The following is an 18,404-nucleotide window of genomic DNA, read 5'->3' as shown; positions in this document are numbered from 1 at the left end:
CTCCCTCTTAATTTTAATGTAGAAATGTACAGATGTCATGGTGATAGATTAACGAGGCCATTTGGACCGACATCGTTGATGTGGCGTTAAAAAGAAACCCTTTTCTCTGCCTTCAACCTGGTTTATTAACTCACCCAATGAAACGATCTGGCTGTTTTGCAACTTTGTCTTTAGTTTTGCCCCCACGAATATCTGAGATGAATTCTGGGCCTCTTTATTCTGACCTTTTGCTTTGCTACTCATTTTTCTCAATCAGAAAGTATCTTTCCCCCCCTTCTGTGAGTTGTAACATTGAATCGGTGTTTGACTTATTTTGTACCACGGTATGGTCAACAGACTTACTATTTTTTTCCCTCTGGACTCTGAAACACGCTGACCATTGAACTTGAGTTTGGAATATACTCCAAGAATGTTTTCCTTTAATGATATAATGTGGTCTGTTTTCAAGAAAAGGTCCTTGGGTAGAGGTTTGTATTGTTTCTCTTTCCGCGATGGTTTCCTGGAGAATCTGAAGTTTTTCTGTAGCTTTCAGAGAGTGTTCTGCCGCCTGATCCTAATAACTAATAACCCCATTATCTTGCCTTGCTGAGGTTTTGTTTATAACAGAAACTTAGTATCTTTAGGGAACTCTTCTTTTCTTACTGGATGGTCCATGGAATCTTTAAAAGATGTCTTTAGAACTGGAATTGATCACTTCAAAAAAAATCAAGATTAAGGTTCAGACAAGTTGATTACTAATTAAGAAAGAGGTTAACTAGGGTTAGTCTTGTGAGATAGTCACATGGGCTAGAATTGGCAGCCTTGACTCACGGGGGTAAAAATCCAGGCTTTAGGGAGAGACATTTTCTTGGTATTATTTCTGTACCCCATTGTACAGGGTGTCTTAGCACCACTGGGCTGAGGCTTTTAAAATTCGAATATTGTTTGGCAAGGAAGGAATGTTCTTCAGAGCAGCTGCCAAGAAGCCCTTTTGTTAGTGCCAACTTCAAACAGCTTGTCTTGAAATGAATTTTCAAGGAATCATAAGGCTCCCACAGGGGAGCTGTGAAAGCTCTTAGTTTCTAGTTGGGGATCTTAACATTTCCGTGGCTATTTTGAACATTTTTTCAAATTTCTCTTTATTTCCTAAGAATTTCAATTCCTATTCCTAGTTTCATTTTCTTTTGGCAGCTCTCCAACTTAGTAGTGAAGTTCTGTAATTCAGTGTTTTTCCCCCTCTTCATTCCAATTAACCAACACTGTGTATCATTTAGTATTCTTTTGATGGGTATGTGTAGAGGAGTGAGGGAGATTATTTGCAATAAATATTTTTAAGCCAGAATGTCTGGAGTTGATAATTTGTTCTTTTTTCCTAGACTGTCTACTTGAAGTATAAAAGCTTCTTGAAGTTTGACTTTTAAAAGCAGTGGTGAGGTCATATATTAAAGGCTTGACATATATGGTAGATAATACATGTTTGTTCCTTCTCTCTTTAGGAAGAAACCTATGTGTAGTAGACACTTTAGTCTACCTTTGGGTACATGGCACATCTTCATCTTCTGTATTCTTGACAGTTTTAGAATGATGTCTATAAAAACAGAAAGAATTAAAAACTCAATTTAAAATACTAAATTTAAAGTGTATGTAGCTCTCACCCTTAAGCTTGTCAAGTGTATTTTTCTCATGTATATATTTATTTAAAGTATAAATTTAATTTAAATTTTGTTGTCTTTTTGTTTCAGTATGAAAACCCATGGACAATACCAAATATGTTGTCAATGACGAGAATTGGCTTGGCTCCAGTTTTGGGCTATTTGATCATTGAAGAAGATTTTAATGTGGCACTAGGAGTTTTTGCTTTAGCTGGGCTAACTGATTTGGTAAGTTATACAGTCATTTCCTCTGTTTTGCTCCCCTTCCGCATCCCAGGGTCTCCATGGCACTGAAACAGCACAGCCTTAGTCTGCTTTTTCTTGGAAGGAAATCCTCAAGATGAATTTCACCTGGCACTTTATTTAAGGCCTTGTCTTTAGTATCTGTGTGGAACTCCATTATTCTTTATACTGTCTAAGGAAGGTAGTGGAGGTTGTATGGAGGCACAGGAGAGGGACTTTTTTTACTCCTGCTTTTTATTTATTTTTTTAAAAATATGTTTTTATTGATTTTTAGAGAGAGAGGGAGGGAGAGGGATAAAAAGGTAGAAACATCCATGATTGGCTGCCTCCTGCATGCCCATCTTTGAGGTTCATGGAAACAAAATTTCACCTGCCCAGTAGCTCTGGTGAGCAATATGGTATTGGCTGAAGATTTTTCAGGATAAACAAAGGAGGGCATTTGCGTTGTTACATGACATTTCCAAATATGCATCAAGTATAGTTGCAAAATGGCTGCCACTTCTGTTTTTCAGAGTTTAGGTCCTGTTTGTCATAACTTCTCCCCATTCTCACAATCTCTCTTTTATTCCTGCTTTTATCTCTGAAGTCTGTGAAGGCATCCACTCATTATTAATATGGTCTCCAAGTCTGTCCAAGGTTATTTATACTGATAATGGAATTTTGTTTTTTCATAACAGACAAGATCTTTTTCAGCTACTTGAGTTGGTCTTTTTTTGATGGTAGGTTGTTGTTGTTTTTTTAGCTGCCACATGAGATTGTAATATTCACTGAATAGGAGGGGCCTCATTTACATTTTTCTAAGTATATAAGACATTGTGTGTGGAAACCTGAGTTAACTGGCACCATATTTCACATTTATTCCATGGAGGTTTTGATGCCTCTAGAATGGCTGCTGGGCAGATGGCTGGACTCATGGGGGGTTTAAGCAGGGGAATGACAGGCCTGATTTATGTTGTGTATGGGAAATGGATTATAAAAAAGTGGAAGCAGAGAGGCTGGTTAGGAGGCTTACAATAAACTAGGGGGGTTGGTAGTTTGGACTAGGGTGGGAGTTTGGAATGGGGAAGAAATGAATGGGTTTGAGATATGTTTTGAAGATTGACACATTGGATTGAATGTGTGAGGTGAGAAAAAGGAGTTAAATATGGCTTTTTAACAAGCAGGTATGTTGAGGTTAACATTTTCTGTGATTAACAACACTTAGAGTAGGGTAGGGTTTGTGGAAAAATACCAAGAACTATTAGGCCTTTTCACATAGGGTTATCATTTGGGTAGTTGAATGTAGTTAGTGTGGAGATGGAGGAAGTCAGTGATTAGAGATAGATTTGGGAGTTATCTGCATATAGATGGTCTGGGAAAGTCATCGAAGCTGTGATGGGATCAGAGAAATGAGCATTAAGTACAGCAATGGAAAGGGAATGAGTAAATGACACCGAAAAGGAATATTAGGCAATAGGGCATGTCACAGAAGTTAGGTGAGGAAAGTGCTTCAATTTGTGCTGTGGTCAAGGAAGCTAAAAATATAGACTTTATTGGTGACCTTTATGAGTACCATCCGTAGAGAGAGGGGACAATCAGAGTGGGCTGGTGGTCAAATGTAGGGTGATAATGACAATAGACATCACTTTGAGGAAGTTTTGCTTTATGGGGAAATAAAGAAATAGGGTCAAGGAAGGGCAGCTTTAAAGATTTGGGTCAAGGAAGGGCAGTTTTAAAGATTTTATATATATATATACACACACACACACACACACACACACACACACACACACATACATACTGGAGAAATTTTTCTTCTTAATAAACTAATTAGGAAGGGAGAGATTGAGGATGCAAGGAAGGAGAATGGCAACTCACAGAAGGTGAGGCAGCCTGGGATCAGGTCTCAGGGAAGGTAAAGAAAATGAATGGATGCTGGTAAGTGGTGGATTTGGAGGTGGAAATATGAAGGAGTGCTGAGAGTCTGTTTCTATTTTTCATGGAAAATGTAGATATGGTAATGAGCTAGAGTGAGAGGCTTTAGGAAGTATGGAGTTAGTTTGAGGTGAGAGCAGACAGTGTGAAAAGAGAAGGTAAGCAGATACAGGGTTGCCAGGCAGTATTGAGTGCCCACGGGAGATTTGTGGTCATAAATTTGAAGAGAGATCAGTCAGGCCGACGCCCTATCCACTGAGCCTAACCGGCTAGGGCTATGTGTTTTTCTTGATCAGTGTTCAGCTGGTTGGGTGCAGGCCTGGCTGGAGGACATGGATAGTTGTGTTTAAGCAGGATTGAGGGAAAGAGGAGTAGGAGTTACAGGTGTTTGCAGAGCAGTGATGATGTTGATGACCTTGGAACCTAATGTGGGTAGAGTAGCAGTGAGGGTAAGAGGTGATGATGGTGAAAAACTGGGAGGTTAATGTCCCTGAGGTCAGAAACTAAACTAAAAGCTGAATCTTCCAAGGCCCCTACTCCCAGTTCTAGGCACTTCCTGTTAGTTTTACATCTAGTCTACCTCAGAAGAAAATAGATTCTTTCAGTTGTGGTAGTAATATCTAATAACTACTTTTTGGGGGGATTTACTAAATGTTGATTACTGAAGACAACCAAGCCTTTGAGGTAGGTAATACTGTCTCTGTTTTCCAGATGAGGAAACTGAGGCTTAGAGGGGCCAAATAATTTGCCCGAGGTCACACAGTAAGTGGGAGAGCCAGAACTTGAATCACTTATGTTCTGTTGCAAACAGCAAGTTCTTTTCTTTTCTTTTAATCTTTTTAAATTACGTTTTTATTGATTTTAGAGAGGAAGGGAGAGGGAGAGAGAGTTAGAAACATCAATGATGAGAGAGAATCATTGATCGGCTGCCTCCTGCACACCCTACATTGGGGATCGAGCCTGTAACCCAGGCATGTGCTCTGGCCAAATATTGAACCGTGACCTTCTAGTTCATAGGTCGACGCTCAGCCATGCCTGCTGCCAAACAGCAAGTTATTAACCATTGTCCTGTGCTACTGCTGTCTCCTCTAACTCATTGGAATATTTGAGATATGGAGGACTTATTTATCCTATAAAGATGTACCATGTTAAATTACATCTAAATTAATTTGATATTTTTTTCCCTTGGAAATAGAACTAGAAAATTCAAATATTTTTGAAGCTTAAAGTTAAATAAAGTGAGTAAAAGCCAGGTAGGGATTTGGAAAACCAGAAAAAATCTGCCTTGCTTAATGAGGATAGGCAATACTTGGTTCAATCTATTTTGTGACCCCAGAGTGGGCCTGGAGATGTGGATTTTTGTGGTAAGACTTTGAATATGTAAATATTGGCAACTAATTTATATTTTTGAAAGCTCTGGCAGGTCATACAAAGACAGCCTGTAGGCCCCATTTGGCCCTCTGGCAAGCAGGTATGACCTCTGCTTTAAAATATAACTTATTTGCAAGAATATTAAATAAGTAATTTTTGTATCAAAAATTTTAAGTAGGCCAGGCATAGAGGATTGAGTTTTTTACATGCAAATGCAGTCAGATGTGGAATTAACAGTGGCACTAAATTTAAAAAAATTGAAAATAATAACTTAAAACTGAGGGAGTTGGATGGTAGAAGAGTAGGTAGGAATGAGTCTCACAGTTTAAGGGCAGTCCTTGCAAGTAAAAGCAGCTTCCGCCCAATGCTCAAGAGAGGGGCCTCCTAGTCCATGCCCTGTCACGCATGCTTTCTGTGAGTTTTGGGGAGATTTCTGCATCTCTAAATTTATGTCTGAGTTCATCCCACAGAGGGGCATTGTGGAAACATTGAGAAATACCAGAAGGCCTTGAGAAACAAAAGTACTGTAAACAAGTGAAATTATTTTCAGACCAGTTTGTAATTTAAAAGCTAAACATATACCAGTGAAAGAATGAGAAGGTTTGGGGATAAGAAACAGAAGAGATTTTACTTACATTTTATGAAATTATAGTTGTTATCCCGATATCTCTTCAAGATAACTACTCTGTGCCTATTATGACATTTATTTAAAAAACAACAACTTCTATTTTCAGTTGGATGGATTTATTGCTCGAAACTGGGCCAGTCAAAAATCAGCTTTGGGAAGTGCTCTTGATCCACTTGCTGATAAAATACTTATCAGTATCTTATATGTTAGCTTGACCTATGCAGATCTTATTCCAGGTAAGAAAACCGTCATGCGCACTTTTTATAGCCTAGGGAAGAAGGACATTCATCAGCTTAGGATTTCTCTTGATAGACAATTTTTGTCCCCAAAATATCTTTTTAAAATTTTAAACTGTTTCCTTAATTCTAAACTATTGAACTGTTTGGTTTGTCAAATTATTTGTTTTACTTTAGAATTTATGTCCTTATTATAGTAGTACAATTCATTTAGTAAGATTGCTTAAAGTTAAAATTGAGCAAATATTTCATAGTGCCAATTCCCATTATTCTAGAATGTTTTGAAACCATGTTATATATTCTTAGCGCCTAGCTTTTTGAAAACAATTTAAAGTTTTCCTTAGTACAATTTAATCATAATAAATGAGAGGTCTGAAACCCTGAAGATGTTTAAAATTTCACATTATTTTTACTTAGATACTATTATGCAATTTCAAATCATGCATGTTTGTACAACACATCTGGTTGCCCTTTCTAACAAAATGTTATGATCTTTTGCCTTGTGTTTTGCATGTGCGTTTCTGGTTGTTCATTTTTTACTTTACCTGTATTTCTTAGTTTTTCTCCCTTGGTTCAGTTTAAACTATTTCCAAGAGTTCGAAATAGAATCTGAGAATAAAGAAGTTGCCACAATATCCTTCAATAAATAGCATGTATTATTAACATTTGAGAGGAAGAAGTTTCAGACTGGTATAGAATCCTCTATCTAGACATTGTTTTTCTCCTCTACCTTAAGGCTTTAAATTCCCATACCAAATTAAAAAATGAATTGGACTAGTGGTTATATTTATGTGCTTCTTTGAAAGTCAGAATTGTGTTAGTATATGATTGGTGGTGTTGAAGGGGCAGGAGTAGTCTCAAATAAATACAAATACTTTGTAGGGAAAAAGAGCTAAGGAGCATTCTGTTGACATTATTAAAAATTGAAATGATCTTGTGTACTTTTGTGCCTCCCATTTTTCAAAGTAATTTTTTAATATTTTGTTTTATTTACAAAAGTTAGCCAGGTATTTCCCTATTAAACTTAGCATTGTTTCCAGGTTTTGTTGCTCTGAGCTTTACCTAAATAATTGGTGTAGGTCAGTGGTCGGCAAACTGCGGCTCGTGAGCCACATGCGGCTCTTTGGCCCCTTGATTGTGGCTCTTCCACAAAATACCGACTTCTGCGCATGGGCCAAGAAGTTTCAATCTCACTGTACATGCGCTCCCGCAAGTGGTATTTTGTGGAAGAGCCAAACTCAAGGGGCCAAAGAGCCGCATTTGGCTCGCGAGCCGCAGTTTGCTGACCACTGGTGTAGGTTGTTTTCCAAACTGAGACTTTGCTTCACTATCATTCTGGAAATTTCCATGTTCTCTCTTCTGTGTTGAGTTGGTTTTTCCCAGCTCCTGTGGCTTCCTTGTAAAGGTCCTTCTGTTAATGGAGGGCCCCGTTTCCTGTGTAAAGATGCAGTGTGGCAGCCACATTATTAGAGCTCTAAAATGTCTTTATTCTAAGACATAAAAAATGTCATCTAAAAGACATCTGAAATGTTGTTATTCTATTCTTCCTACTTGATTGAGGTTTGAACTGGGCATAATTTTCAATTGCAGATTATTTTCGCTACATAAATTAAGTCATTTGTTATAGGCTAGCAAGATTTCAAATTGTGGAGCTCCTACTGGTCTTTCCGTTCCTAAAGTCTTCTGATCACAGACTCGACTGTGATGGCAGAAGTGGTGTTATAGGTCCAGGCACCAGCAGCTACTGTTTTCATGCAGAAACTGCAGTGCCAGATCCCCAAGCTTGTCTCTCTTCATCTGGGTTTTGCCACAGGAGGAGCAAGTCTATTTGGCATGCTGGCTGATCTCAGTTTTCTTCACCACTTTCCTGAGGGAGGCATCATAACGGGTTCCATATTGACCAGCGATTCCTACCTTCTTGGTGCATTTAGCCATGTTGTTGCAAACCAAAGTCAAAACCCAGAGAGCTGGCTCAGTTTTGAAGACACTGTTCTATAGACTTCCAGATTCCATCTTGCTGTTGACAAGTCTCATGGCATTCTGATACTTTTCCTTTACATGTGTTTATGTTTTATATTGAAAAGCTTTTAAGTGTCCTTTTTACTTTTTCCCAGTTGATGTTTTAAAAAAAGATACCGTTCTTAAAAATTAACTTTATTTCTATGGATACCGAATTATCCCAGGACGTTTTGTTGAAAAGTCTGTACTTTCTCCAGGTTCACTTCAATGACCATATGTACATGGGTTCATTTCTGGGTTGCTTAGATTTTTCCCCCATTGATTTGTCTGTCTTTGTACCAGTACCATTCTTAATTATTATTACTTTGCTAAATGTCTTGATATCTGGTAGAGCAAGTGCTTCTACTTTTGGTATTCTTACCCCTTTCCGTTTGTGAATTTTAGAATCAGTTTTTCAAGTTCCCCCCCAGAAAATCCTGATGGGATTTTAATTGAAATTGCATTGAATTTATAGATTTGGAAGAAATGGCATCTTTACAACTTGAGTCTTCCAGTCCACAAATATGATATATCTGCTCTATTTGGGGCTTTTGAAAATGTCAAAATGTTAGTTTTCTCTAGAGCGGTCATAATTTTTTATTAGATTTATTTCTAGGTACTTGATAGTTCTTGATGCTTTTATAATTGGTAGCTTTTTATATTTCATTTTGTAATAACTTTGTTAATAGATGAAAGTTAGTTCTATTTGTAATGTTGATTTTTGTGTCTGGTAACACTTGTTAAACTCTTATTCTAATGATAAAAATGTAAATGAAGTCTTGGGTTTTCTGTATCCTCAATTATGTATTGTCTATAATTAATGACAGTATATGTTTTCTTTTCCAGTTCTTTTGCCTTTTCTTTTACTTGCCTTACTCCACTGCTCAGTACAGTGTTGAATAGGAGTGGTATCTGTGTCTTAGTCCCAATCTCAAAGGAAAGCTTTCAACATTTCACTATTAAATATGACATTTCCTGTAGGGTTTTGTAGATACCCCTTTTTCAGGTTAAGGAGTTTGCTCAGAGTTTCTATTGCAATCGAATGTTAAATTTTATCATGTTTTTCTCGTATATTATAGCAGTCATATTTTTTCCCTTTAAGCTGTTTATGTGTGGTGGAATTGCATTCTTGATTTTCTGATGTTACACCATTCTGAAATTTCTAACTTTGTTGTTATATATTATGAAGATATTGCTGGATTTGGTTTGCTGGTATTTTGTTGATGATTTCATATAGATCCATGAGATTGGCTTAGAATTCTTTTCTCCAGATAGCCTTGTTAGGTATTAGCATCAAGTTATACCAATCTCATAAAACGAGTTGGGGAGTCTGGTTTTTTCCCCTCCCCATTCTTGGGAGATGTTTGTGTAAGATCGCAATTATTCTTTCCTTGAGTTTTCATTGCTTTTCTTTTTCTAAATTATTTAGACTGGTTCAGTCCCAGTATGCAAATGAGGGAGGCAAAAATTATAAGGAAGGAGGTAAATGCCGAGTGCGTCCATTTGGCAGTTGTTATTCCGGATGTTTATTGCTTGGCCTTGAGCTAAAGTTTAGCAACAGGTTTAGCAATTTACTAGCAGCTCTGAGAACTGAAAGATATGTATAGTCCTCACTTCCTTACTAGTCTCCTAACTCTGTTTCAAGTGAATCTCTTAGCAGTGTTTATTCTATTTTACATTTTTCATTATAATCACCATGTTGTATATCATTATATCTTAGTCATTGAACTGAAAGATATGTATAGTCCTCACTTCCTTACTAGCCTCCTAACTCTGTTTTAAGTGAATCTCTTAGCAATGTTTATTCTATTTTACTATTTTTCATTATAATCACCATGTTGTATATCATTATGTCTTAGTCATCTTAAAACTGAAAGTTTGTCCCATTGCCACCCTCTTCCTATTTCTCCCATCCTGCAGTTTCTGGAAAATACTTTATTATTATGTCTGAATTGAGTATTTTTTAAGATTCCACATATAAGTGGTGCCATGTAGTATTTGTCTTTCTGTCTGATTAACTTTATTCTTGAAGGATATTTTTGCTGAGTATAGTTCTGTGTCGGTAGTTATTTTCTCTGAGCACACTTAATTTTAGAGAGTAAGGGTAAGGAAGAGAGAGATAGGAACATCAATGATGAGAGAGAATCATTGATCGGCTGCCTCTTGCATGCCTCCCCCCGCCCCCCAGTTAGAGATTGAGCCCGCAATCTGGGTACATGCCCTGACCAGGAATTGAACGGTGACCTCCTGGTTCATAGTTTGATGCTCAACCACTGAGCCACACCAGCCAGGCAATCCATGTCTTTTTTAAGGAAATCTTTTTACTTTGAATGCTTTTAAGATTTCTTGTCTTTGGTTTTCCACAGTTTCACAATAATATTTGTGAATATGAGTTTCTTTTTTATTTATCTTGTTTAAGACTTGTTGGGCTTTGTAATCTGTGGATTGGCATCGTTAATCAGTTCTAGAAAATTCTTAGCCTTAATCTTCAGATATTGCTATTGCCTATTTTTCTCTTCTCTTGGGAACATAGTGTACCTGTGTAGACCTTTTCACAGTATCTTTTAGTTGTCTTAGCCTCTTTTCTGTATGTTACCTTATTTTATTTTTCTGGGCTCCATTTTGGGTGCTTACTAATGTACTTGCTCATTATTATTTTATTGTGTTTTCCAGTTATAGAATTTCTATTTTATTCTTCAAACTTACTAAATTGTCTTTCATAGTTTTTAGTTCTCAGCTGAAATCTTGTTTTTATATCCCTTTGAAAACAATAAATTCAGTTATTTAATAGACTCTTATAATTCTAAAATTTTGCCCAGCTGATGTGGCTCAAGAACTGATTGTCGACCAATGCACCAAGAGGTTGCCAGTTTGATTGCTGGTCAGGGCACATGCTGGGGTTGTGGTTTTGATCCCCAGTAGGGGGCCTGCAGGAGGCAACCAATCAATGTTGATGTTTCTCATCAATATTTTTCTCTCTCTCCCCCTCTCCCATTCTTTCTCTCTAAAATCAATAAAAACATATTTAAATAAAATTCATATCTTTTGAGGGCGGGTTTCTTTCATTTGTTGTTTCTGTTGATTCTTACTCATGGTATCTTGTGAGTTTGGTTATTTTTGACTGTTTAGTCATTATATTAATGTTTGAAAAATAATTTGGAGGAATATTTTTATGTTTAGGATGATGGCATTATTCTCTAAGGAAGATTTTTTTGTTCAGTCCTGCTAGGTGCTTAGGCATGCTAAGAGGCCTAGATCAGGGGTGGGGAACATCCAGTCCGCAGGCTGTATAAGGCCCGTGAAATCATTTGTTCTGGCCCTGCCAAGGCACTAGGGGTGAGTTAATTAAATGTTTGAGCAAGTATAGCAGGCTAATGTTTTAAAAATATATTTTATTGATTTTTTTACAGAGAGGAAGGGAGAGGGATAGAGAGTTAGAAACATTGATGGGAGAGAAACATCAATCAGCTGCCTACTGGACACACCCTACTGGGGATGTGCCCGCAACCAAGGTACATGCCCTTGACCGGAATCGAACCCGGGACCTTTCAGTCTGCAGGCCGATGCTCTATCCACTGAGCCAAACCGGTTTCGGCCTAATTTTTTTTTAATATATTTTATTGATTTTTCACAGAGAGGGAGAGAGAGAGAGTTAGAAACATCGATGAAAGAGAAACATCAATCAGCTGTCTCCTGCACATCTCCCACTGGGGATGTGCCCGCAACCCAGGTACATGCCCCTGACCAGAATCGAACCTGGGACCCCTCAGTCCGCATCGGCCTAATTTTTAAGCTGATGATTTTGTATGGCCCAAGAATGTTGTTATAAATATCCAAATGGCCCTTGGCAAGAAAAAGGTTCCCACCCCTGTCCTATATTGTTCGATGGTGAGACATTTAGTACCGTCTCCTCTCCCAGTCCTGGGGGGATAGTCCTTCAGCCCCCAGCTCAGAGCTCTGAGGTGGTTTATCAAACCCCAGCCTCGAGGGTTTGACTGCTGGCCCCCCAGACCATCTGAGACTACCAACAATTCTGTTCAACTTTGTGTCTTGTGTCCTAGGAGTAGGGACAGTGGCTTTGAGTATCTAGACCTATCTATCTGTCTGTCTATTTTATTTTATTTTTTTGAGTTCTCACTCGAACAGGCATTAGCCTGACACTTTCTTAGCATCTTGTAAGCAGCTTTCAGAATTTTTTTTGTTGTTGTTGTTTTTCTTTAGTTATATTAGCAGGAGGATTGTTCTGAATTATCAGATATTAATGGAAGCTGAGTCCCAGGATCTTTTCATTGTCCTTGTAGTTCTGAAATTTTACAGTGGTATAGCCTCTAGATCAGCGGTTCTCAACCTGTGGGTCGCGACCCCTTTGGGGGGCGAACGACCCTTTCACAGGGGTCGCCTAAGACCATCGGAAAACACATATATAATTACATATTGTTTTTATGATTAATCACTATGCTTTAATTATGTTCAATTTGTAACAATGAAAATACATCCTGCATATCAGATATTTACATTACGATTCATGACAGTAGCAACATTACAGTTATGAAGTAGCAACGAAAATAATTTTATGGTTGGGGGTCACCACAACATGAGGAACTGTATTAAAGGGTCGCGGCATTAGGAAGGTTGAGAACCACTGCTCTAGATCCTACTCAGATTTGGTGTGTGTCTTTCATTGTGCTGGGTTTTAAGGAGTTTTCAGTCCCTTCAGTCTGAAAACTCCAATTCTGAAAATTGTTTATGTCTTCGATAATTTTCTATCCTATGTTTTCTTGGATCTCTTCTTTCTGATATTAATAATATGTAAGAAATATTTAAAACAATGCTTAATAAATTACAATTTTGGTAGTTAATAGAACTGGGACCTGAGTCTTTGCAGTGTATCTCCTCTCCTGCTGAAATCTCTTATTTAGGATTAAGGCATACTCCTTTTTCCCCCATGGTGATGAAATACATTACCAGGTACTTATTCTTGTTTGAAGTTATGTTTAGGAGATTTATTATATGTAACTTACGTGAGTTTGCTGCATTTTAAAATCTGGTTGCTGTTAGGTGGTGCTAGCTAATTATTGCTATGAAAAGTTTGTTGTACAGTCACAAAAATGTCCCTAAAAATCATGGCAGGTTGGCTTTTGTTACTTGGTTCATATAACTGAATCATCTGTGTGTTCTAAGTGCCATGAGTTGCATGGAGAACCACTTTCTCTTTGGAGAAATCTAGTCATCCAGGACTAGGCCAAGGATCAGCACTTACATCATAGCTGTGACCAGCAGAGATTTAAAATTTAAATCTGTAATTCTTTAGTCAGATTTTTCTTAAGTTGCAAAATCAACAGAGTGTCAAAGCTAGAAAGGACCCTAAGTATAGCCTCAAAAGTAATTCACAAAAGAGCTGTTTGAAAGTATTATGGAAAGGGGGATGTACAGTGATTCTTTATTTTAGTGATTGAAACATTTTGAACTGTGTTTTAGCCTCAGGATTTTTTCTCCTTTAAAAAAAAATAATTTTCCCCTTACGAAATTGATACATGTTCATGGTTAAGATTCTTGCAGCACTGAAGGATATAAAGTGAAACAAGTCCTCTGCCCTCCCATTCTCATTCCACAAGGGAGTAGTAGGGGCTCCTTGGCATCCATCTAAAATATCCATCTGCTGGCTCTGCCTCTGGGGTCATGCTGTAGAATCTAAGGAATAATGAGAAAGTATTGACAAGTTGAATGAATTCATGTTTAGTTAGAATTCACTGAATGAATGGAGCAGGAGAAAAAATAGCAATTGTTGGGGTAGGAACCGGCCCAGACAAGAATGAGAACATTTTGTTTCTTCACAAGTGGTACATATAGCAAATTTTATTGTTTATAAAGTTGCCTAGAATGCAGAAGCAAGTAGTCAAAGAGCCTGAGACGCCAATATGATTCACCCTGACATCCTTTCCAACCTCTTTACTATTTTATCCCATGTACTTAGAGTGGGCGTGGTGATCTTTTCCCCCAAACTTACAAAGCTGAGAAATAACAGAAGTGGTTAGAGCTGAGTAAAGCTGACACTGATAACTAACTGCAGCTTAAAACATGTGCAAGAAAAACAAAACAAAAGGAGGCCTAGAAGGTCAACATTCTGAAAGGCAAACTTAGACTTTGAAAGCCATAGTTTCTTTTCACTTTGTTTTGAGTGCATGTAAAAGAAGATAAAAATAAGTGGTTCACTTTAAGGATCCTAAACTTTCAATAGATGTTTATTAAAAAATGAAAATTTTTACTTATGAAAAACACCTGTTTATTAAGGCTTATCAGAAACACCAGTTTATGGTAAGGCTTCACTGTATGTGTAATATCTTAGTAATTTTAAAAATCCCAACCAAAATTATTTTATTTTTGATTTTCAGTTCCACTTACTTATATGATAATTTCAAGAGATATAATGTTGATTCTTGCTGTTTTTTATGTCAGATATCGAACTCTTCCAGAACCGGTGAGTTTATTTCAAAGAAAATGTTCTTTTATTATTATTTAGCACTTAAGGGGAAAAAAATAATCACTGTTGTATACCAAGTTTCACTTTGTGGGGATAATTTATGGCAGTTATTTTTTAGAAATCTATTTGCTAAGAATTTTTTAAAAAACACACATTAACTGTCATCTTGCTTTGGTAGTTTTCAGTGAACACAGAATAATCAATTTAAAACAGACATGCTTTTGTTTTTAAGTCCAAATCCTTTCAGTTGATAGCACATAACTAACTGCAGCTTAAAACTCAGACCAGCTACCCCCATCTAAGCTCTATTAGGAGTGCTTGCCATTTCCAGGTGAGAAGCCCTTTTTGCTGTCTAATTGAGCCCCTACTATGGCTTGTCTAGAACTGATTTTTAAAATCACAGCTGTATGGGCATGGGATGGTTAATTTGTATATTTGTTTATTGGTTTTACAAATATTTGAGCACATAAGCATAGCATAATGACCTCATCTTTTGGCTCCCAACTCAGTGAACATAGCAGTATTTTATTTATTTTGTGTTTTTAGTCTATAAAAGAAAATAGTAATAAGGGAAGTTTATTGAATTTTTTAGTAGAAAGAGATAGACAGATTTTATGATAGTTATCGTGTTAGTTTTATAGGAATTGACAAATAAATCTATGGGTTTTTAAAATCTATTTTCAGTAACCCATGTATAATTTATAAAGAACGGAGATGATGCTCATTTAGGAAAATAGAAAGTGCAGATAAAGGGCTTATTGTAGCATATAGCCAGGCCTGTGGTAAGCATTGAGTAACTGTTACCTACATATATTAACAAAATGTTTATTTGAAATTGAATGCTAAATTGAGTAAATTTTTATCTTTTTTGTCCTCTGCCAGCGAACACTTTCTAAGTATTTCAATCCTTGCTATGCTACTGCTAGGTTAAAACCAACCTTCATCAGCAAGGTAAGAGACACACAGCGTCCTTTTAAGCTTATTACAATGAATATAAACCTCAGTCTGGAGCAGCTGAAAATGAGACAAACTTAAATGCATTGGCTGTAGTGGATAGAGAGTGGGGTCATTAGCCCAATATTTTTGTTCTCAAAGCTTTTGTAATTTTTAGTATATGTGTTGTGTTTTGTGGTGGTGGTCTGAGAATGTAAGATGAGGTAATAGGGCGACTATTTAGGGAAAGTAGACACAAAGAGGTTATGAAGGTTCCTTTCTGGTTTCACCACCCACCTCCCTTTGGTGAAAACAACTTATAAAAGGTTGTTTCCTTTTCAAGTTCGATTGTTACATGCAAAGGGATAGGAGAAAGTTTATTCACAATTTAATAAACAACTGCTTTTCTAAGTCTCCATCCCGTTTTCCTGAGCCACTTCAGGATTATAGCTGTGTGCCGATCTTTGCACACACAGAGGACACTGTTAATGGCTCCCAGGGCACATGTATTTTTCTATTGGCCTTGATAAGTTTGCTCTACTCATTCTTGTGTCCCATCCTTTGTAGTGGCAGTTTATTAGGCTGGCGATGCCTGTCATCTTTGGAACAGAGGGGTGATGACTTTATTTATTATTTTTAAATTTATTTAATAAATATTTTTAATGAATTTTAGAGTGAGAGGAAGGGAAAGGGAGGGAGAGAGAGAGAGAGAAACATTGATGTAAGAGTAAAACATCTATTGGCTGCCTCCCACATGCCCCGTACCGGGGATCAATCCTGAAACCGGGGCATGTGTCCTGACTGAGAAGCAGCCTTTGCTTGCACAAGACGACCCCTAACCAACTGAGCCACACCAGCCAGGGGGCTGATTACTTTCAAACCAGAAATTCCCTGGGTGGAACTTTATCTATATTTGTGGGTTTTTATTTTATTTTTTAAATTCAGGTGACTTATATTTGTGTCACAGTAATTTGATACAGATAGGAAGTGGCTTAAAGAAGTGGAGGGACAAATACCTCAAATCCTTGTTCTTGCAAGAAGTTCTCCAGGCAGTTTTTATTATTTATTTTTAAAACAAATTGGAATTCTTGTAATTTGGCTGCAGAATGGATGATAGAACATAGGTGCTTCTCTAGGCACACCACCCGCTGATTCACTGTCACCCACTCCTCCCCAGGCACTTTGCAGGATGAGTAGAGGGAGTCTTCAGTGTCTTTCTGGTTCTGTTTCTTCCTTTGTCCTCCATGCTGTCTTTTAGGGTAGGGAATCCTCATTTCCTCCAGAGACTCTCATGGAGATGAGTGCATTTCAGTGTTCTAACCTCATGAGTTTGACAGGCAGGCAAGCAATAGCACTGAATGAAGTGCTGGGAAATCTGGGTTCTAGGTTCAGATATGTAACCTGCTGTGATTAATGGCAGGTCACTTTACTAATTGCATTACCTTTTCATCTGTAAAATTATTTCCGTAGTCACAGGGCTGTTTTAATGACTGAAATAAAAGGCAAGGAACTTGGCAACATTTTGAATTGCTATGGAAATGCAAGATAGTGGTATTTTCTGACAGTTGCCCTTCTCTTTGCTGTGAAGAGCAGCTGTGCAGACAAGTGGGCCAGTTGGTGAAGTTCACCCCTTTGTGTGAATGCCAGCTTCTTTGGCAGGAATATTAGAACATTAAACATGTTGAGGGTATGTTGTGTTACTCTGTCTTGTAAGCTTGAAACAGGATCTGGTTGTCACTGTTCATGGATGACGTTTTTTTTTTAGGTAAACACTGCAGTCCAGTTAATCTTGGTAGCAGCTTCTTTGGGAGCTCCGGTTTTCAATTATGCTCACGGCTTTTATCTTCCGATACTCTGGTAAGCTAAATTTAGTATTACCCTGTGAGGATGTCAACAAAATGGCTTATTGTGGTAGTCCTAGAATTACTTTGTTCTTATAGTGTTGATTGAGCACCAACCAGGTAAAGCTATGGGTTGTATTTTATGGTTGATATTATTCTTAAGAAGCTTACTATCAAATATGGGGTGTAGAAGTTGTATTTGAGGAGTTTTCATGCAAGTTAAAGGGGATGAGAGGTACAGATGATACGTTGGGATTTCAGAGGAAGGAAGCCATTTCCAGGTGGGAAGAAGAGGGACAGTTTCAGGGATGAAGTGGCATTTGAACCATGAGGTCTGGGTGGATTTTATATAGGGAGAGACTGAGGGGAGGCCATTTTGGTGAAGGACAGACCCTGTGCAAAGTCAAGTGTAGGAGAGTGGGCAGGGAAGTGTGTCCAGCCTAGTGAAAGGGCTGTTGTGGAGGGAAACTTGGAGAAAGGGTTTTGAATTTTATTTTATTGTGCTTATTATACCCTTTAAATATGTCAAATTCAAACTCTCAGAGTTTGGATGTGTCACACTGATATTGAAGCACTGCATCTTAGTATACTTTTAACTCTATAATTAAAACCTTCTTGCTTGATGCAGTCAGAGCCAGAAAATGGTTGGTTAACCAGTCAGTTAAGCTAAAGAAGCTTTAGAAATTATGCACACACTAAACCTTTTCTAAAATACTAGAGGCCCGATGCACAAAATTGGTGCATGGGTGGGGCGGGGGGAGTGTCCCTCAGCCCAGCCTGTACCCTCTCCAATCTGGGACCCCTTGGGGCATGTCCGACTGCCGGTTTAGGCCCGACCCCTGTGGGGATCGGACATCCCTCTCACAATCTGGGACTACTGGATCCTAACTGCTCGCCTACCTGCCTGCCTGATTGCCCCTAACCGCTTCTGTCTGCCAGCCTGATCGCCCCCTAACTGCTTCCCTGCTGGCCTGATTGACACCTAACCGCTCCCCTGCCAGCCTGATCGCCCCCAACTGCCTTCCCCTGCTGACCTGATCTTGCCCACAACTGCCCTCTCCTGCCGGCTATCTTGTGACAACGTGAGGGTGGCGATCTTGTGGTGGCCATCTTGTGATGATGTCACGC

The 18,404-nt window shown here is 38.1% G+C and overlaps 1 protein-coding gene and 1 pseudogene across 1 annotated transcript in view; one reads left to right on the top strand and one right to left on the bottom strand.

The window, feature by feature from the left end:
• Positions 1-1,721: 1,721 nt before the first annotated feature.
• Positions 1,722-18,404, top strand: part of CRLS1 (cardiolipin synthase 1) — a 19,257-nt gene continuing 2,574 nt past the window's right edge. The window contains exons 1-5 of the mRNA XM_014546476.1: positions 1,722-1,859; positions 5,894-6,023; positions 14,414-14,499; positions 15,385-15,453; positions 17,201-17,292. Of these exons, the coding sequence (XP_014401962.1) occupies positions 1,749-1,859; positions 5,894-6,023; positions 14,414-14,499; positions 15,385-15,453; positions 17,201-17,292 (488 nt within the window). The 5' untranslated portion in view covers positions 1,722-1,748. The remainder of the gene's footprint in view (positions 1,860-5,893; positions 6,024-14,413; positions 14,500-15,384; positions 15,454-17,200; positions 17,293-18,404) is intronic.
• Positions 7,317-9,701, bottom strand: LOC106727561 (annotated as a pseudogene).

The sequence above is a fragment of the Myotis brandtii genome, unplaced genomic scaffold, assembly GCF_000412655.1.
Source record: "Myotis brandtii unplaced genomic scaffold, ASM41265v1 scaffold45, whole genome shotgun sequence".
In the NCBI taxonomy this organism is placed as follows: Eukaryota; Metazoa; Chordata; class Mammalia; order Chiroptera; family Vespertilionidae; genus Myotis; species Myotis brandtii.
This window is presented reverse-complemented; position numbering and strand designations above follow the sequence as displayed.